Source organism: Chenopodium album, chromosome 26, assembly GCF_948465745.1.
Source record: "Chenopodium album chromosome 26, dcCheAlbu1.1, whole genome shotgun sequence".
Taxonomy (NCBI): Eukaryota; Viridiplantae; Streptophyta; class Magnoliopsida; order Caryophyllales; family Amaranthaceae; genus Chenopodium; species Chenopodium album.
Genome location: NC_137859.1, coordinates 33719147 through 33741598, shown reverse-complemented (window position 1 = coordinate 33741598; position 22452 = coordinate 33719147). Strand labels below are relative to the sequence as shown.

The 22452-nt window shown below is 35.1% G+C and overlaps 2 protein-coding genes across 2 annotated transcripts; both read right to left on the bottom strand.

Moving 5' to 3' along the window:
• Positions 1-6679: 6679 nt before the first annotated feature.
• Positions 6680-9229, bottom strand: LOC145617434 (alpha carbonic anhydrase 1, chloroplastic-like). The gene is made up of 6 exons (XM_081672139.1): positions 8960-9229; positions 8465-8667; positions 8267-8370; positions 8019-8121; positions 7724-7903; positions 6680-7122 (listed from the first exon to the last, which is right to left on the bottom strand). The coding sequence occupies exons 1-6, from the start codon at positions 9027-9029 to the stop codon at positions 6994-6996; spliced, it is 789 nt and encodes a 262-aa protein (XP_081528265.1). The 5' UTR covers positions 9030-9229; the 3' UTR covers positions 6680-6993.
• A 2834-nt stretch (positions 9230-12063) lies between these two features.
• Positions 12064-21392, bottom strand: LOC145618070 (uncharacterized). Its single transcript, XM_081672850.1, has 12 exons — positions 20990-21392; positions 19612-19676; positions 18672-18744; positions 18476-18494; positions 18221-18340; positions 16556-16625; positions 13961-14004; positions 13842-13883; positions 13677-13736; positions 13086-13153; positions 12466-12523; positions 12064-12365 (listed from the first exon to the last, which is right to left on the bottom strand). The coding sequence occupies exons 1-12, from the start codon at positions 21289-21291 to the stop codon at positions 12276-12278; spliced, it is 1011 nt and encodes a 336-aa protein (XP_081528976.1). The 5' UTR covers positions 21292-21392; the 3' UTR covers positions 12064-12275.
• Positions 21393-22452: the final 1060 nt, after the last annotated feature.

The following is a 22452-nucleotide window of genomic DNA, read 5'->3' as shown; positions in this document are numbered from 1 at the left end:
TGGCCAAGAAAACGACCAGATTAATCTGGTCAGTCAACAACCGAGGCAAGAAACAAGGAATTAATCAGTCAGCTACAATCAAGGAATTAGTGGCTGATTAATTCTCACAACAGTCAGAAAAGAATAAACCCAACAGACAAAAAGGAATATTCTGTTTAACAAAGAAAAGGGAAATAAAATTTCTCCAAAAAGATAACAAGGACCCACGCCCGCGCATCGCATTCCCCAAGACCCCAAGTCCCGAGGCCCGAGCCCGACCCGGCCCGGCGCGCGCGCGCGCGCGCGTGTGTGGAGTAACACACACCTCCAACTCACTCAACTAAGTAGTGCTAAAGCACTACATTATAAAAACAAGGAAAAACCTTCCTCCCCAATCAATGTGGGACTTTTCCCCTTTCATTTATTTTTCTCTCTCTCTCTCTCTTATTTTTCCCAACACTCTTGTTTTATATCAAGAACTTCCAACAATCCCCCACAGGTTCGAAGATATGAAAAAGAAAGAAAGGAAAAATGAATTCTGGGCAAAACAAAACAATTGCATAAGTGTCAATGTCTCGCGACTTGAATTAACACATAGTGGACATCAAGCTATGATCCCACACCTAACAAGTGACCTTCGTCTTGAACTCAATAGGGAGTTAGGGACCCGTCACTTTGAGCCACACAATTGAACATGTATAATATTCTGAAATTCCGCGAATAAAGATGACGCATTATACTGGCCATACGTCCAGCCTGGATGCTCATAGGTGCTCTAGAGTATAAGCCCACGAAATACTCATAGGAAGCGGCCACACTTCCACACCTAAGTAGGTGAACTCCATCAAGTGTGAGCTACAACACACCTCCAAAAATATGGATATGGGTTCATTAAGAGCCGTATGCTCAACCTCCTTCTCATATGTAGCTAAGCACAAAACAAACATCTAGAGATGGACAAATAAAAAAAATGTGCTTCCGAATTATTACATAACGTTCCCCTTTGAACTCATAGTGAGTAGGAGTTCATTATTTCACAATTCATACAACGGGCTTTAGCCCCATCTCTTCCGATGTTTCCAAAACTAGTTTTTTACATAGGCCTTTAGTTAACGGATCCGCAATGTTCTTTTCGGACTTAACATAGTCCAGTGATATCACCCCTTCAGACAACAAATTTCTGACGGCTTTATGCCTCAGACGGATGTGTCTCTTCTTCCCATTATAGGCATGGTTGTGTGCAACAGCAATAGCAGCTTGCGAATCACAATGAAGTGCAACTGAAGGAGCTGGCTTCCCCCACAGTGGAATATCTGCAAGCATGTTCCTCAACCATTCTGCCTCATGACCTGCCAATTCAAGAGCAATAAACTCAGATTCCATAGTAGACATAGCAGTACAAGATTGCTTACAAGATTTCCAGGATACGGCTCCACCCCCAAGGGTGAAGACATAGCCACTAGTGGAGTTAACTTCATCATTATCGGATACCCAGTTGGCATCACAAAAACCCTCCAAAACTCCAGGAAATTTGGAGTAGTGCAAACCCCAATCCATAGTACCCTTAAGGTACCTAAGCAACCTCCTTAGAGCAATCCAATGATCAATGCTTGGATTATGAGTGTACCTGCTCAACCTACTAACAGAATAAGCAATGTCAGGTCTAGTGTAGTTCATAAGAAACATAACACTACCAATAATTCAAGCATATTCAGACTGATTAACTGGATTACCATTATTTTTCTTTAAGTGGAAACTTGGGTCATAGGGAGTCTTAACTGGATCGACATTAAATGAGTCAAACTTTTTAAGAAGTTTTTCAACATAGTGTGACTGATTAAGACAGATGCCATTTGGAGTCCTCTTGATTTTTACTCCCAAAATCACATCTGCCTCACCCATGTCTTTCATTTCAAAATTCGAACTCAAAAACTGTTTTGTCTCATTTACACGATCCAAGTTAGTCCCAAAAATCAACATATCATCCACATAAAGACAAATAATTACACATCCATGACTATCATGCTTAAAATAAACACAAGAGTCACCTTCATTAACATGAAAACCATTACCAGTCATAGTCTTATCGAATTTGTCATGCCATTGCTTTGGAGCTTGTTTAAGCCCATACAATGACTTGACTAACTTACAAACCTTCTCCTCTTGTCCTGGAACAACGAACCCTTCAGGTTGGACCATGTAAATCTCCTCATCCAAGTCACCATTCAAAAATGCAGTTTTGACATCCATTTGATGAACAACAAGACCAAAAATGCAAGCAAGAGCAATTAAAGTACTAATGGTTGCAATTTTAGTAACAGGGGAGTAAGTATCAAAATAATCAATGCCAAACTTTTGAGTAAAACCCCTTACCACTATCCTTGCCTTATACTTGTCTATGGATCCATCGGCCTTTAATTTTTTCCGAAAGATCCATTTACAAGTAATGGGCTTACAACCTCTAGGAAGTTCAACCAATTCCCAAGTGTTATTATTGAGAATTGATTGTAATTCACTATCAATTGCTTCTTTCCAAAATACAGCATCAACTGACCTCATTGCCTCATCATAGGTTCTTGGATCATCTTCCAAAACAAAAATATGCACAAAATCATCATCAATTAAGGAAGATTCAGATAAATAAGAAGTAATAAAATCAGGACCAAAACTATTTTCCTTTCTTGCCCTTTTACTTCTCCTTGGCTCCAAAACAGAATCATCGTTAGTAATAGGAGCATTAGCAATAGGTAAACTAACAGAACTACTAGCATGCAATTCACTATCATTAGAAGGAGACATTTTCAAAGGAAAAATGTTCTCAAAGAACTCAGCATCTCTTGCTTCAATGATATGACCACCTGCATAAGAATTGTTAGCACCTTTAACAAAGAAACGATAAGCTGCACTTTGATAAGCATAGCCAATAAAAATAGCATCAACAGTTTTGGGACCAATCTTATCCCTCTTGAAGCTAGGTATGCCTACTTTTGCTAGGCACCCCCACACTTTCAAGTATTTCAGATTTGGCGCTCGACCTTTCCATATTTCGTATGGAGTCTTGTCAAGCTTCTTGTGAGGAACCCTGTTCAAAACATGACAAGCAGAAAGAATAGCCTCCCCCCACATGTTATTAGGAAGCCCAGAACTAATAAGCATAGAATTCATCATATTCTTTAAAGTTCTATTTTTCCTTTCAGCTATACCGTTTTGTTCGGGTGAATAGGGAGTCGTCGTCTCATGAACAATGCCAAGTTGCTCACAAAATTCCTTAAGAGTGTCAGGGCTGTACTCCCCACCCCTATCACTCCTAACCCTCTTGATCTTTTTGTCCAACTGGTTTTCTACCTCAGCTTTATATTTGAGGAACATTTCCTCAGCTTCGTCCTTAGACCTGAGAAGATAAACCATACAAAAACGTGAACAATCATCAACAAAAGTAATATAATACTTTTTACCCCCTCTACTTTCGTGATTATTAAAATCACCTAAGTCACTATGAACAAGTTCTAGTACTTCAGTCTGTCTATCTACTGATTTAAATGGCTTCTTAGTAAATTTGGCTTCAACACAAACTTGACATTTCGAAAAATCAGTTTTAGAAAAACTTGGAATCAAATTTAAGTGTTTAAGCCTTTTAACAGAATCAAAATTAACGTGACCTAATCTAGCATCATAAATCAATAGACTCAGCAATATAAGCAGAAGAAGTACTAGCTTTCTTATTCATAGTGTCAATTTTAACATCAAGAGTAAAAAGCCCCCCATTACAAAAGCCCTTCCCCACAAATTCCCCATTGCGAGTAAGAACTAATCTATCAGAATCAAAGGAGAGCTCCAGTCCAACTTTCATGAGCAAACTGCCAGAAATTAAATTCCTGCGCATTTCTGGAACATGCAAAACATTAGTGAGAGTAAGCAATTTTCCAGAAGTGAGAGCGAGAACGATCTTCCCTTGCCTTGGATAGAAGCAGAAGCTGAGTTGCCCATGAAGACATTTTCACCTTCAACCTTGTCATAGGTAGTGAACATGTCCTTGTTGGCGCAGATGTGCCTGGTAGCTCCAGTGTCAACAATCCACTCAGCAGCATTACCTGTAAAGTTAGCTTCTAAAACAACAGCAACAATAACGTCAGAATCCTCAATAAGATTTGCTTGACTTTGCCCATTCTTCTTCTTGACCCTGCAATCTCTAGTCCTGTGACCAGTCAAACCACACTCATAACAGATTCCCTTAAACTTGTACTTCTGAATTTTCCCATTAGGCTTAAGGTTACTGTTTTTGGCTTTGGACTGGTTGTTTGATTTGGGTTCAACAAGGTTGGCTTTGGCAGAAGAAGAGGAAGGAAAAACAGAAGGGGTTTTGTCTTTGATACGGTTTTCCTCCTCAATTTTGAGGTGGGCAGCAAGTTCCTCTAAGGTTAGGTCTTTCTTTTTGTGCATGAGTTGGTTACGAAAATCCTTCCAAGAGGGAGGGAGTTTCTCAATAAGAACAATAGCAAGGGTAGTATCACAAATAGACAGACCTTCAGCAGCCATATTAATACAAATACTCTCATAAGCATGAATCTGATCAATAATAGGCTTATCATCAACAACTTGAAAACTTAACCACTTACTAACACAATAACGTTTAGTACCAGCATCATTAGTTCCATATTTTTTCTCTAAAGCATCCCAATTATCCTTAGCATGATAAAAACCCATATAAATATCCAACAGACTATTCGACATATAATGCAACAACATGCCCTTACAAGTTCTATCATCCTTAGAAAACTTAATCTCAAATTCAGACAAATCATCTTTATCAACAGGTTCAACAATATCATCAAGAACATATGCAACATCAATCTGCTCCAAATAAAAATGCATCCTAACAGCCCAACGTTTATAATTCTTTCCATCAAGAGGTTCTAGTTTAGACATATCAGGAACAAGGAATTTGGAAGCCATAATCGTCTTTTAGATTGTTATACTAATAAGCAATAAAACAGAAATAACTTATCTCTTGATGCGTGAACCAAACTGACAATAGCCGCGTCGTGGAGAACCACTGACCTAAAAGACGATTCCGCGCTACCTCCCGGTGCAGTAGACAATTGCGGTCGCCCTCCAGGATAAGCACGGCGCCGGAGTTTATGTGCACTCACAAACCCGACTGGAACTCAGAATACTTGCCCAGAAAACAGAACAGAAAGAACATGTGTTTAGATAAGTCTAGAGAAGAGAGAAGACTGATTGTGTTGTGTGTTTTGGCTAAGAAAACCACCGAATATTTATAGGGTGAAGAGGAAAAACGGAAAGCATGAAAGGTGGGAAGAATCTGGCCAAGAAAACGACCAGATTAATCTGGTCAGTCAACAACCGAGGCAAGAAACAAGGAATTAATCAGTCAGCTACAATCAAGGAATTAATGGCTGATTAATTCTCACAACAGTCAGAAAAGAATAAACCCAACAGACAAAAAGGAATATTCTGTTTAACAAAGAAAAGGGAAATAAAATTTCTCCAAAAAGATAACAAAGACCCACGCCCGCGCATCGCATTCCCCAAGACCCCAAGTCCCGAGGCCCGAGCCCGACCCGGCCCGGCGCGCGCGCGCGCACGTGTGTGTGGAGTAACACACACCTCCAACTCACTCAACTAAGTAGTGCTAAAGCACTACATTATAAAAACAAGGAAAAACCTTCCTCCCCAATCAATGTGGGACTTTTCCCCTTTCATTTATTTTTCTCTCTCTCTCTCTCTTATTTTTCCCAACACTCTTGTTTTATATCAAGAACTTCCAACAAAAAGTGTCCTACCTATTCTTTAATTTGGGGATGATAGCATTATCTTTGCCCATAATTGTTGCTAGCTTAGTAGTTAAAGTGTGCAAATACTTGATGTGCTAGAGAAGTTCGAACATATCTAGGTCGTATTACTAGTATTGTGGGAGGATTTCAATTGTGGGAAGGTCTAAGAGGGTAAGGCGATCACAAAGGGTGTCTATTCGCGAGAAGTTGTACAAACAACTTCAAGGGATGAGCTTATCTAGCTATCTAGTGCGGGGTAGAAGCAAATGCTGATTAAGACAGTGGCCCAATGTATTCTTTCATATATAATGAGTGTGTTTAAATTACCCTCTTTTTTATATGATGAGTTTTAATCTTTAAATCAGTTTGTAGCTCGGGCGATACCCCCAATTATGTTAAAATACAAAGTGAAAAAGTTATTTAAGTTAAGAGTAATGATATTTTAAAAACATTACTTGTATAGGTAGAAAGAGTAAGGGGCTGTTCAAATTTACTGAATTGAGCTGAGCTGAACTGAACTGAACTGATTGGAGCTGAACTGAACTGAATTGATTGGAGCTGAACTGGACTGAACAGAATTGAACTGAACTGAATTGAGCTGAAATGAATATTTTATGAGAGAAGGAAATTAGGAGCTGAACTGAACTGAACTGAACGAACTGAAATTAAGTAAATATGAACAGGCCCTAATCTTTAAACATGTCCCATTAAATTTTAATAATATTATTATAAATATAAAGCTTTGGAAGATTCAAACAATTATTTTATTTTATTTTATTTTTATTATGCTCGCGAGCATTCGATTATATAAGTGAAGTGGAGACTCTCAAAGGTTGAATCAATCAAAACATGATATTGAAATATTAAAAAATATAAATGAGAGCAAAGCTATACATTACACATGATTGATACCAAGAACAATCAATCAAAACATGATATTGATATATATTAATGATAGCAAAGCTATATATTAAAAATTGAAGCTCATAGAGGAACAAAATAAGTTTATGAGCTCGGATTGATTATTATTATACAGGGTGTTCAAATTAAAGCCGAGCTTTAACACAATAACTCCTAAACAAACTAAACTTGAGCAAAATTTTGAGCTCAGATGAAAGTTCAGGCTTGATCTCGTGCTCGACTAAGTTAAATGAACATGAATTAGTTAATAACTGACTTATTTACCAGCAAAGGTTACAACTTAGATTTATACTCTTTGCTAATTGCCATCATAAAGTTGGACCTTCCTTCCATTAAGTGGTTGTGCTGGTCTAGCATTCTTGATCTTATTGGCCTCACAAAGAGGGGCCTTTAAAGCTTCAACTTGATCCTTTGCAATCGATTTCACCTAAAATTTAAATCAACAACCAAATTAAAAGGAGGAATGTATAAGCCATTTATCACATATGTATTCAATAGCATGTACGTAGCCATTCTTATTGTGTGCATTGAGTTTGTCATCAACTATTCTCATTCGTTACTGGTTATGTCAAGCTTTAGTTATCACATTGTCTTGACTTCTCATAATTATAAAGTTGACATATTCCACAAAAGCAATACTGTACGTAGTTATGTGTTGTCTATATCATCCTTGTCATAAAAAAAAAAAAAAAAAAAAAAAAAAGAAGTGTTGTCTATCATCTCCTCATCATTGTACTCAGTTTAACAATGTGTGAAATTAATTTTTGATTAGTTTAATCAAAATGTTGTCTTGGAACATATAACAAAATATATTGCATGAATAAGGAGTAAGAAAGTTAGAAAAAAAAAATGATTTTAATGGATTTGACATTGACGGTGGACAAATAACTTTAGGGAAAAATTTGAAAGATTATGTTTTCTATAAAAGGATATGTGAGTAACAAAGGAAAACATGTAAAATAGAATACGTAAAAAAAACAAAAAGGAATGGAGGAAGTAATTATTGTTATACAATATACAATACATACCTTGGTAAGAACATTCCAAGTGACATTCTCATCACAAGGAGGGGTAGTGAGAGAGCCAGGATATCTGTAATATTTGCGAGGCCTCCTTCTCAAGAACCTTGAATCAAACCTTGGAATCGCGACTATTCTTTCATGATCTTGACATGGTTCTTTAGCTAATTCATCCAACTGGGGTTTTAGCTGAAATTCATTGAGATCAAACAAACACGTACACACATTAAATGGATTTGTTTGCCATATTTTCAAAGGTTAAATCTATAGACAGCTAAACAAATTAGATTTAACATGAACATACCATGGTAAGAACAGGATCAGGTTTGCCATACTCGTAAAGGATCCCTACAACAGACCGGCTTCCATCAGCAGCTACATACACTTGATGTAGCTCTGCCGCGTATCTTTGTAATGCACATACAAATATTCAAACAAAACAACTTCATTATGAAAAATATTATATCTAAAATTACTAATCACAATAACAATGTCTCAATTACTCATAAGCAAGTCTTGATATCTAAAGGACTGAAGAAGAATTAAGCTTACTGGACACCATTAAGGCGGTGTTCTGAAGGAGTATGCCAATGCATCTGCTTCAACTTGTATGTCTCTCCATCGAACATCAAATCTCCTCGACCAGTAAATACAACCTGGATTATTACATACCATTCATAGGAATTTCTTATTCAGAATTAATACGCAAAAACTTATTATATGTAACAAGGGCTTTAGTAGGAAAATAACCTCGACTTCAATGCCATCAGTGGACAATGAAGCATTGTAAATGTGGTAGTCTCTAGTCAGAGGTTTCATGTTTTTGTTGATGACAACGTCGTTGGTGTTGATATCTATAGGGGATTGCCTCTTGCCGGTAGAGCAAGCTGTATAGTTTGGGTGCTTGCTTCCCCATTTATCTACTTCCGAATAATTATACAGAGGAAGATCCTCTGATTCATGTAACAAAAAAATATTATAAGGGTCAATTTTTTATCATCTATGCTTTGATCAATTTTTACTTTGTAAAAAAGGGTCAATTTCAATAACTTAAACACCAAAATGATCAAGTGAAAGAGTTTTCTACAACTAAAACAACAAATACAGTACATAACATAAAATTAATCATGGTAAAGAATGTCCTGATGTACGCAACATTATCCTTACGCGATTAGGCCTTAACTGCTTAAAAGTATTGGAAAGGTTGTGTAATATACACAAGGAGACGTTAGAGAGATAGTGTACCTGAGGCAAAGGCACCGATGAACACGAAGGAAGCACAAAACAAGAGAAGGGCAGGAAAAGACGAAATCATTGTATTTTCTTGCCCTTTGCCAGCTTATTTCTGAATCACAAACAGAAAAAACTCTCTAGAATTGTATATTGTTCTACCTACAGAGTTTACCACACTTAGATTTGTGATACCAAGGATTAAATGGCTAAGCTTTTCTTATTTTCTCTTCCTCTTGTTTTATTTAGCTCATTGCATTTACACTCGATGATGGGAAACTCTAATGGGTATATATAGCAAATCTTCTCCTTAAATTCCTCAAAAAGATTATACTTTTGAAAAAAAAAAAAAAAATTATACTATTATAAGATGTAAAATTAAAAGTATGTTTTGCTTAATTAGATATGACTTGGTGGGCCAAAAAGTCCATTAACAATAGGAAGTTCCTGTAAATTTAATTAGAGATGAGATATGCCATTAACAGGATTGTTGTTTCACAGTTAAAGGAATCTTAATTTTTGTTTCTATAATAGTCATTAATAATGGTAATTGAAGTAAAGTGTCTACTTAAGAGCAACGCAACCAAATTTGATGCCAATGTAATAAAATTAAAGAGTCTACTAAAGAGCAACGTATCTTATCATGTCTGTCCTTTGTTTTGAACTCTAGTAATTTTTGAATGTGGAGATGGTGCAATATAAGAGGCTTATTAGTTATTACACACTAGTTGTTTGTCGAAAATTTATAATGGTGACAGTATATATATGTTTGATTCTAATTACCCATATGGAAAAACTATTGATATGCCCAAAAACGAAAAAATTTAACAGTTAATTTGAAACAGAGGGAGTAAGTTGAAATGAGCCACACATCTACTATTGGGACATATGCTCAAATTGTGGGTTGACTGTTTAACTATTTCTTTAACCAAGGAATAAATCACAATCACTAGAGTGTAGAAGGCTGACATGAAAAGATTATAAGACCCAAAATCAACAAATTATTTGGTCCAAAATTAAAGAAAAAGAATGTCATAATATAATATAAGCCACCATGAAAGGATGAAATAAAAAGTCTTAGGTAGCAATTTATAAGTCAAACAAATAAATAAAACCTCCCCCATATATATTGGAAGGCATGCAAGCATTTCCTAACACACTTTGAGTGCACGGTGCACTGTTAGTGGTCACAATAAAACAGTTGCACTCTGAACATTGAGCAAGATAATGGTGGTGCCATGCTGTGATTGTGAAAGGAACAACAATTCTGGTCTTTTCTGTTTGTTTCTTTACAAGTAGAAGAAAAGGCAGCTTAATAATTCTATCACCACATCTAAATGATATCTTCTTCACCTCAAAGCATCGCGATGTTTCGGTTTCTAGAGCCATGCGACATGGAACCTGATCCTTTTGGTCCAAGCTATTGCTGCATGCTACAAGCCTACTACATGATTTCTCATGTGAAGAACTAACTAAACATGGTCTTCATTCATTCCATATCAATAATTTGTGACAGTTATTGGATTTGCACAAAAAGGGAGAAATAAAGAATGGAAAATGAAAAGTAGGAAGATGTATAAAAGACAAAGGGAGAAATAGACTGAAATTGCCTTTGGTGTTGTTTGGTTGATATGGGAACTTACTTCCCATAGTCAATTGCATTTCATTGGAATTAAATTCCCACATTCAAATTCTTAGGAATTGTATAAATTTGTTTGGTTGTTATAAAGGAAATTGCAATTCATGGGAATTTTGAATTACCAAGGGGCCCTTGGTAATTTAATTCCCACATTTTGTAGGAATTGAAAATTCCCATGAATTTGCAATTCCTTTCAATTCCTACATGTTTCACTTTTTATAACCAACCAAACAAACCCCTAATTTCTAAATTCCCATGATTTTTCAATTCCTCCATTTTTTTTGTTCAACCAAACAAGGCCTTGGTATTCTAGCCTTCTAGGTTAACATCATAATAATGGATGTTTGAGCAGATATTAATTGTCTACCAAAGATGAACATACATCCCCTTTCATCGAACCATAAAATCATAATATTCTTTAAGTTTGGATCAAGATTAAAAATCATGTTGCCCTAGTTCAAAGACTGTTGCTGCTAACTTGCTAAGCTTTCTACAGGATTGAAATTCTTCTCTGTTACGGTCCCGTCACCTTTTCTGCTTTTCATTTTTTTGTTGATTTTATTTGAGATTTGGGGAAGGGTTTGAAAGATTGTACAACATTGTCTTAGCCTTCTTAGGGTCCTCAACTGCTAAACTCCTTCATCAGATAAAATGACCTGTACTCTTGTGGAACCTGGGACACCTACAATATTGTTGTTTCACATAAGTTATGCCACTGACCCAGTACATTTAAAGTGTCGTGCTTGCCTAAAAACACAAGCATCACCTGGGTAATAGTTTCTTTGAGAGGATAAAGCATATGCGTACTTTGAAGAGCACATAAACTATACAGAACAATTATACAATATTTTAGAGGTTTCTAGGGAATCCTCGTTCACCTACACAGCAGATGACCTGGTGAAAGTCTATGAACAATCTTTGTAATCTCTTGGTTTGGATGGGATCTCATGCAGCAGACAGTCAAGTTGGGTTAGAGTCAGGAAACTCCAAAACAAGTCGATCTACTGCTACTGTATGACTGCCTTCATTATTCCAGTATCCTAAAACAGAATAACAGCGGTGCTGCCGCGCTGGAGCCTATGGCCAACCACTTTTCTACTATATATAGCTTAAATAAATGAAAAGACATCCCAAAACAGTGTAGAAGTGTTTTCTTGAAAACTGCACTAATCCTAGAGCCAAGCAAGGTCTAGTGGAATGGTTTGTATCTTAACCATGTGGTTATAAAATCAAACCCCACTAGAACATTTTTTGGGGGTAAGGATTTCCCAAGGGACCCTGCAAGCTAACCCAAGCTGAGTTGACTTGTTAGGATTTTAGCCCGGCAGAGCCTTCTCCTTACCCACCCAAAAATATAAAAAAATACTGTCCTAGAAGAAAACCAAAAGTACTAAACCACAAGAAGAGGTACAGAATTATTAGTGGTAAAAAGATATATAGGGTAATTAACTGAACTAAAGTTGCAATTTGAAAGACAAAATGCCACAACTGAGCTTTGATTAATATGAATAGTATCTTCCAGTCAATTTATGAACTGACAATGAGGACAATGTTGAGAATATATTTCTAGCTAGATGTACACGTACACATCACACATGACCTTCATGTAGAAAGAAGAAACAAAGGTATATCAAGCACATTTAATTATCTACAAGATGAAGAGAACCTCCATTTGTCTCACAATATCTGCTACTAAAGAGCATATGTTGCTTTTAGGTAATCTACAATTTCTGCACTTTCGAACATTTGCACTCCGGTATTTGGATCTTCCAAATAAGGCACCTAACAAGATATTGAACCATCAACAATAATGTTAGAGCTTGCTGCATCATCTAATGCAACATAAGGGACAAGCTGCTTATTATTTCAAAAATGAATTTACCTGAAAATGACCAACTCTTGCATACAGATCCTGTCTTTTGGGGCTGCCACGAGCGCAGCTGAAAAAAAAAAAAAGTATTAAACCTTATCATAGTTGAAAATTAGGACATGTAAGCCTTCATCAATATTCTAAATAAGAAAAGAAAATGTTGATATCTTTTGAATTAGGATTTTCTCAAAAACAAAAATTCCATGACTTTCAATACCAATATTTATTTTCATTAATTATGCTTAACGCTTGCTTTCTTTGACATGGAATATACAAATTCAAGCCTTCAATGTCGGACAAAAGAATAATTGCTTCACTACATTGTTACTCTGTACATTCGATATCAAATTCAAAAATAAAATTAACTTCAACTTAATTACCATCTTACTTTCATCCAATCACGTTCTAAAATTTTGAAGGTATTAAATACTTTAGTGTGTACAGTAATAGAAACTAAACAACAATGTCGGGACATCCTGAGAAGAAAATTTAGCAACATAGCATGGAAGGAGTATGATAAATTAGACAAATACTTATTCAACATTAGTGTTGTGCAAAGAGAAAACATTGCAACTTCATTCAATACAATTTGAACAAACAAATAAGTTATATAGAAATTTTCCACGCAGTACCTGCGTTGAATGTGTGGCAACTCCAACTCCACAAGCACCTCACGAGCAACTTTACAGAAGGGAGAACCCTGAAGTAATAGACATGGTATTAAACTCCATAAAATTGATGTTTAAATATAGGCAATACAAGAAGTATAATTTGTCTTCCTATTCCCTTTCCCTCTCCTCTACTCAAAATAAATAAAAAATTTTAGGAAAAAAAAAGATGGTACAACAAAGTCTTTTTTTATTATTATTTTGATTTTCTTTCTTTTTTTCCTTTTTTCTTTCTTCTTTTTTTTTTCTTCCTGAGTTCCAGATCCATTTATGGCTCGGCTTCCTTTTCTATTGATCAGAAGCATTATTGCAAATTTGCAACAGGTCCTTTAGGGACACTTTTCAAGGAAAAGATTAGAGAAGGTAGACACAAATTAGCTAAATTAACTTTAAAACCGATAAGAGGGACATGTTGAACTATTGGTGATTAAGTATTATAGCTAACTTGTTTAACGGTTTTCTAGTCGCCCCCTTAACATGTGTGCCAAGGGGACATGCTGCAATTATTTAAAATAAAAACAAAACAGAGATAGTATTAAAGTTGAAAAGTAAAACCTCATATGCCCACAATACAAGTGGCTTGGGTGGCATTTTTGCTGGAGTATAAGATGATCCCTGGAAAAGGAAATTGGAAAGGCAGAAAGAACAAATGTCAGTTACTGGTGTCAGTTACCAAAAGATATTTTGCAATCAGAAAATGTTTTGCCAAATGCAACTTACTCTACCCATGCGCCCAATCATCGCAAATCCTTCAGTTAAGGTCTAAATAAGCCAAAAAAGTTGAATTAGTCGTTTATTAGTGTTTCAATAACTATATTTAAAGCAATTGAGATACTAACCGTAAGTAGGCCTAGCGACAACAAAAGAGGGACTTGACCATTACCTGCATAAAGGACCTCAAAGTCATAAAATCGTACAGGACCTCCAGAGAAGTATAGATAACTAGATAAGTAATTTTGGACTGCACATTCACAGAGGAGATATTTTATCAAGGAAATTCAGGATGTTTGACATTATCTAAAGTGCAATTGACTTATTTTACTAAGATGTGGCTGCAAGCCTGAAACTTGTTTGTGTAACATAAAATGCTTTTTTTTTTTTTTTTTTCTATTAACCAGACAATAGAAACTTCAATTGATTAGAAATTTTTGGGATATATATAATAAATAAAAGGGAGATAAATAAAAAAATAATAAGTAAGAGGTAAGAGGGGGAAAAGTAGTATTTAGATTAACATATACCAAATAATAATTGCAAGCTAGGACTTTTCACTGGAGACAAATTAGTAATTAATAAAATTTATAAAGATTGGGGGAGAATTGCTTCTCTAATAACCAAATTAAATATCAAAGTTTAAGCAGATAGAGCTTTTGTTTGAGGGGTAACTAAAAAAGGAGACCAAGGGTCTGTAGCCTATATCCATAATTCACTCCAACGTTCAAGCGCATTCCTTACTTTGTAAATTTTTTTAGTAAAAAACACTAATCTCTTCATTGAAAAGGGTTTGGAAACTCTGAGAAAAAAAAAAAATCTGGAGTCATTAAGATAGTAGTATGTCTATCCTGCACATAAGCATCCTATATATAACTGTTGTTCAATTGAAGACGAGTATAACCTCAACCTTATCAAAACAGCAGTTGTCCATGGCGAATAGAGGTCATGTATATGTAATTTTATTTGCTATGACAAATAGATTGCTTCTTATTGCCTCATAATCAGAAGTCAATAGCCATATGCTACTTCACAAAAGTGCAGCTTAATGAGCTACTATGATGGGTAAATTATTCATTAAATATCTACTATTTCTTTCTTGTGTATCAAATCAAAGGCTAAGTTGGAAAAAAATTAAAGGTGCTTCGTTTTTTCAGGAGAAGGCTGCATAAATCAAAAGCTTTTAGGAATGAAAAGACTGAATAGCCTAATGCATGTGACTTTTCAATAAGCTGTAAACTGATTGAATTACTGTAAATATAGAAAATCTAAGAACAGGACTAAGCTTTGTTCTCTTCACCTTAGTCTTAGCTTTGTTCTCTTCACCTTAGTCTTATTACTTTATATTCTATCATGTCAAAATTCTAGACAAGACTAGGGAAAAAAAAAAAAAAAAAAAAAAAAAAAAATATCAAAAGCACAATAGATAAGACCACACTTTACAAAAAATCAGATCAAAACACCTTAAATAAAGCTTTATAGCATCAATGGTCATCTACATATAGTTTTACACCTATCACCGCATAGGGGCTCTTTTATATATTGAAGATAGATAATTAAATCTTAAGAGATTGAAGGAAAAATACAAATCAGTAGAATTGACTTTCAGCAAATTTTAAGCTAACTCTGCTAATTATTACCTAATTATCATCCCATAATTCCCTTGATTCACTGTTGTTCAGGTTGTTTATTAAATCATTTCAAAATGTTTGATAGAAAGGTTTTCAAAAAGATTCTCAAGGTACTTCAATATTGTAACTTGTAACACTCTTGGTTTCCTAGCACAAAAATTACACAAGATATTACACAAAACACCAAAACAATCGAAAAATTAAACAAGAAAGTATAATGGCTTAAGAGTGTAATTTGAACTAACTGCTGCCTAATACCTTAATCAATTCTTTAGCTATCACCTAACATGAATATCCACATAATTTTACACATAATAATAAATCAATTACATTATACTAAAAGCGAAACTTAGAGGGACACTTGGCAACATAATGTAAAAAATTTTCCCTCCAAAATTACTTACTAAAAAAAAACTATTTTTACATTAAAATAAGGTTTGTATCTAAATTATAATTTATACTTTGTACAAAATCTAAAATAAACTTCCTTAACTATCAAATTGCCTATTATAACTAAGCTATTACATCATATTTAATTACTTTCTTTTTTTACGGAGTATATATTTATTTTATACATTTTTTTTTTGGTAGAATTTAGTGTAATATAATTATTTATTAACCGTGCATTGCACGGGATTTTAAGCTAGTAAATAAATAAAAGAGGATGACAAAATCGTCATTGGCCAAACAAGCAGAGATTTGAGCCAAATTATTTTCTTATGTCAATCTAGGTTATAATAATTTTCCATCAACAGATTAACCACAAACCTGTTCTTCTATGAGTAAATTTGTAGGTTTATATCATTTAAGGAAGATAAAGCATTTTGGTTAAAGTACAAGTGCATCCCCAGCTTACCACTTCTCAAACACGAAGAACCTGATAACCAATATGTACAGCCCAATTGGGAAGCAAACCAAGAAAGGGCAGGAAGAGTCGATGTAAAAGAAGTTAAATGACCAAACTTTATGTGTCACAATTTGTAGAGCCATATGTCAGAGAAAGAGTGGCAGAATTAATCAATGGGCTTGGCATGCAATCAAGGCGAATGAAATCAATAAACTTGAACAAATAATGAGGAGAAGGTGACGAACCATATTTGTTGACCAAATACTTAATAATATCATCTGATTCATACATAGACACTCCAGTGTTAGGATCCACCTGCAATCACATAATCAATGACTGGTTTTAATTTCTTTTATTCAAACATGTGTAAAAAGAAATCTTAACATAATATCAAGGAGAGAAGTGGCATATCAGTCCCAAAATCAGACACTAAGAGACTGGATCAATAGGCCAGATTCTAAGAAATGAGAAGTTGTACTTACAATACTAAACCAAATACTTGGGCATAATTGCAATACACATAATTGCAATGAAGACAAATGCACATAATTGCAATGAATCGACCAAAGGAGGGGCATTACAAGTATATAATATTATTCTGTTAATAGTCATCAGATTTAGTATAAATAGAGAGAGAGAGAGCTGCCACCAGTGCATATGAGACAAAAGCTCGTTCTAGAATCATCCTAGGGGTTGAAACCGTTTACATATATAGAGAGAGATGAGAAAGGATTAGGAAGGCACTCTGTGAGTAGAGTCATTTTGGAGAGCTGTGACCAAAAGTCACTACCTTGGAGTGGTACTTGGAGAGTGGTAGCCTCAAGCTGTCGGTCACTAACTTGGAGAGTGGATTATGCTCATATAGATTATATAAGTTTAAAGAAAGGAAAATCCTACATTGCATCCTTATGCTTTTGCAAATTGTAGCAGTAGGCCAATAACATATTAAATACTACCGAATGACCTCATAGACATGATGTATGTTCTAGAGAAAGTCAGAAAACAATAGTCTGAAAATAGATAAAGCCCGTTGAGTGGAGTGGCCCCTTCCCACCACCCAACAACCGCCACTGCAAAAAAGCCTCCACCATCACCTCCACAACCAGCCACCACCAATAGCAATACGTCCCTATCCAACAGCCACCACTGACACTAACATCCCCATTGCACTCCCATCTCCTCCTCCACCACTTCATATAACAGCCACTATCATCTTATTCTTTCTTGTCTCTGACAAAAATACAATGTCTCATATTTGTAACCATTGTCTTTGACGGTCAAATTTGGCATAAATTTCAAATATACAACCATTGTGGCCAGATTAGACCACCATATACTCTCCATCATTCAGCTCTTATGGTGATTTGTTTTCTTTCCCTTTCTTTGTTGGATTATGGTGATTTGTTTTCTTTCCCTTTCTTGGTCGGATTAAAAGGCTTTCTGGTGGCTAGTTCTCATGGAGGGGCTTGTGGAACTATTCAGTGGTCGACTCTGGGTCCAGTAGTATGGTGAAGCCATGGTGATAAAAGTGTTCTTATGGTGGGTTTTCTTGGAAATCTTAAAATTTTATCTGATACATAACTATAAGGTTACTTCACCACATAGAAAATGCAAAAACAAAGGGTTTCGAGGCTAAATTTCTCAAATACAGCAGAGGACTGTTGCTCACTTGCTCCTATCTTTTTGGGGGAATTCAGTTGCTAAGGGTGCAAAAATTATTATATCTCTTCCATTGACATGAACTAAAATTAAATCTGATTACGAACAAAACAATTGAACTTGCCAAAGTTGCCACATTAATGGTTTTCAGTTAATGGTGAAATCACATAAGTGGGAAAGGATTTCTACAGCAAAAAATGGTTTTCATTTAGAAGAACATGGCATAAGATTTGATGGGTATGTTGTCATACCATGTAAGGAAACATCTTCTTTCCACCCAACTGAACTGCTTTCGGACGGAAGTTTGGCCCATTTCTAGGGCAAGGATAGTACAAAACATCAAGGTCCAACACTGCTACAATTTCCCTGACCTGTTTACACATTAGAAGATCAGCTATATGGACAATCCCAGGAAAGGTATGCAAATTACATGCTGGAGAAAATTATCATCAGTAAAGCCCCATATATATTGTGATAATGTGAATGAAATAATGAATCATCAGTACCTTTCGACAGAAGGGACAACTGATGTACTCAGTGTGTTGCAGGCCACATATGGTGATGCCAAAGAAGCAAAGTAATCAGTTAAATTGCCAATAAGCTGTAAAAGGCTATGCTAAATATGAAGATGCCACAAGCTGCTCATTGCTCTTCAAACACCAATACTCAGAGATGGGATGAAATGCAGTTCAGTTTCAATACCTTTCAAACTCATATATCTCAATAGGCTTTTCAGGACGTGGTCCTAATTTTGAGCTCTCCTTCAACTTGAAACCTTAATCAAATTAAATAGAAGATGAGCAAGCAGTTTATATGTTAATCACACACTAAATTTCAAAATATATAATCATTTCATCCAGAAAGGGACTATTACAAAGAGTGGGGAGCAAAATCATCACATAAAATTTATATAAAAAACAGTTTAACATCTTCAGCTGACAAAGTTGCACAAATACATTTACACACACATCACTTTCTTAACCAATCTACATTGTAAGAATCTAAAGCCCCTATGTGGAAAGACAAATGTACACAAAAACAAGAGCATCATATATAGTTCATACTCTTTCCAAAATTACCAAGAGGAAGTTAAGAAAATGTAGAAGTAATTTTTTCACAAGAGTTCTGAATTCAAACCAATCCAAGCAAATGAGAAGCTAACTTATTAAGTGACCTGATTAAGTTTACATTTTGAACACAACAAGAATTTTAACGGAGAAACTCAGGTTGGTCTATGCAAGGCTGATAGTAAAGATATTGATCCAGCAACTGGTGTGCTGCTTGAAAATAGTTGTTCTAATCCTTAGCTTTCAAGAACCTCAAACAAATCATTATCTTGCACTAAAATCCGGGACTTTAAATTTGTTTTTACAAAAAATTATCTCATTGAACTATAGAACAGGTTGGGATAATTGAAGAAACTGCAAACATCCTTGCATTTTCCTTAATAAAGCTACTATGATTCAAAATATCAATACTTTTGTATAAATAAATTATAGTGGGAAACTTATAGAACATTCAAGAACCCCCAACCTCCAAAGAGAGGAACACACATCCATGAACATTTAGAAGGGAGAACAGCCTCATAAAGTCTTATGGAAAGCAAACCTTATACAATGAGGGAGTTTAACAAACATATTACCAGCAATTTCCAGAGCATATTGGTCAGATGGGATTTCATCCTTTGAAACAAGGGAAGCAGAATACCTGTTAAATAGTAAAAAAAAGTAAATCATACATTGGAACCACTGTACAAGCCAAGATCAGCTATTCTAATCAAGCAAAATTCCAGACATTCTATTTGACAAGGAATAAGTCAAAATTAAGTTTATTGCAGCAGACATTTGAAAATAGATAGCTGTAGGCACAAATTAAAGGAGCTTAATCATATAAAACATCAAACTGCGCTCCCTTAAAACAAGCAGGAAATATTCAAGAGGTATATGAGAGGGCACCTAATTTAGATAGATGCAGACAAGGCACCGGATAATTACATTGGGTAAATAGTTCATCATGTTCCCACTTCAAGTTTCCTGTACTTTACTACTGATGTAAAGGAAGCTTTGGTCACTATTGTCCAACATTTGGCCATCTGATGGTAAATTAATGTCAAGACACATAATGCAACAAGCAGTTTCACGCTAGCATTGAGTCACTGACAAACTAGATTACAGGGAAACATACTTCCTCCAAGAAGGAATGTCCTTAGCTTTCCTTTCCTTTTTGAGATGTTTTAGAAGGAATGTCCCAAGTCCAACCTCCAAAACAAATTTCTCACTATGCACACTAACTGTGCTACTTCAAAACGTAAATTAAGTGGTTTATGATTACTATCTCAATCTTTGTGAGAATTCAACTAGAATAAACAATGTGAAAAAGAAGAGCACATTTATCAAAATGACAAGTGTGCATTAGTGCATCAGTGCATGAAAGAACGGAAAAGGTAAAAGACAGAGAAGCTAGATTCGCAGACAAGTAGAAAAGAGAAAAAATTGCATTGTTAGTGTATTAGCTCCCAGCTATGAAACTAACTCCGAATTGGCATCACAAGAAGTCAAAGCAAGTTTAGTTGAACGTCGTTACAAATCTTAGGAAATCTTAACTTCGAAAAGCTTCAATTGTTACTAAATTAGGAGTAGCAAACATTGTTTGTTGGACAGCGTTAGATTTTCAAGTTCTACTTACCTACCATAGACTAGATATAGAATGATACAAAATCTTCGATTTTCGCAATGCACAATCAAATAATCCATAATTCAAAATACAAATTGCCAACATACTTCTGCATGCATAATCAAATAATCCATTCATAACACAAAATATACTTGAGGAACTTTTATCCTATGCATGACTACATGTATTATCATTTATCAAATAATCCATTCAAATTACAAAATTGCAAAAATCCCAAATAAACTACCATGAATCCAACCATAATTAACAAAAACACTCTAATATCATCATCTAATTACCTCAGAAATTACAAATAAACAGTAATTAAGAAGAAATTTAGGGTTTACCCATCAGCAAAGACGCCGGTACCCAATCGGAATATGAGAGAAAGTGAAGCGCCAAGAATATCGAAAGTCTTATCCGGTCTAATACCGAACCGTTTCGGCTCCGGCGGCTTGAAGTTCGGCGGCGGCGAAAAACTAGGGTTTGATGTCGAAGCACCGGCATTTAAACCACCTTGAGAGCTTGAATCAACAGTTGATTCTGAGATTTCCGTGGAAGCCCTAATTCGAAATGAATTTATCGGCATTTTCCGGGCAGAATTTGGCCGGAAAATTGGAATTGGAGTGAAATTCAAAGCTCCGGCCATGATTTTCCGGTGAAGTTACCGGAGAAATAATTATTAAATAAAAATGAAAGAAGTGATGATTTTGTTGAGGTACAGTAGTTTTAGTTCACAACTCAGTAGATATTTTTTGGTGGCAAATACGAATACACGTGCTCATATTGTACAAGAGTTTAAAATTGGCGGGTCAGCTTACTCTCGGAAGTTGGGCTTGTTTATGGAGTAATTAACTAATTATGGACTTCTCTTGTATCATAACATTTGCAACCGTTGGATTTTAAAATTGTGTTGCTACCCCTAGGATAAACACACCAAAAGTTTATCCTACTAGTTTAACTTGTATTTTATCTTAATTAACAGTTTTGCGGTGTATTGGCCAATATCTATTAGTGGCTAATTTTTCCTCCTCAAAGTAAAGCATGAATCATGAGATTAACTGCTAGTGGATATATCATTACTTCATTAGTGGATATATTCACTATGTATCTTTTACATAAGCACATTCATCACGCTGACATATATTTTAATCTAAATTATTTACAACTCCATTTCTAAAAAAAAACTTAAGGGTTTACTAAATAATTGTATATTACATGTGAAATAACCCTCAACTATATATACTTTTAAAAAGTACCTTTTAAGTCGTTCACTCTTTCTTCATGTACCAAAGGGTCTACAATATACGGAATATTTAAAATATGAAAGTATTTATATGTATATGAAGTATTAAAGTATGAAAGTATATATGACTTTATATAGTTTGAACTTATGACCATCGATAAATAACTTAAGGAGAATCAAGGTTACCTTATTGGTTGGAAACTCTCCTTTCACCCCTGAGATAACTTACTTAAAAGTCTTACTATCTTAGCCATATTTATGCTTTCTTGTTTTTACTCAAAATATATATCCTACGCAACTTTGATTATATGTGTTTATTTAGCATTTTATTTTTTCCATTAGTTTCATCCAGGGCATCACTCGAATCGCACACTAATTAGTTATTCATTAAAACTTTATTTTCAGCCATAGTTTCATCATAATTTTCCTAATAAATACTCATTCTCAACATAAGTTTGGCCACCCAATGAATAATTTTCAACTCCACCAGCATTGCACTATAATATGTTAAGCAATGGCTAATGGGGTAGAATTTGGAAAAACAACAGAGTTCACATACACAAA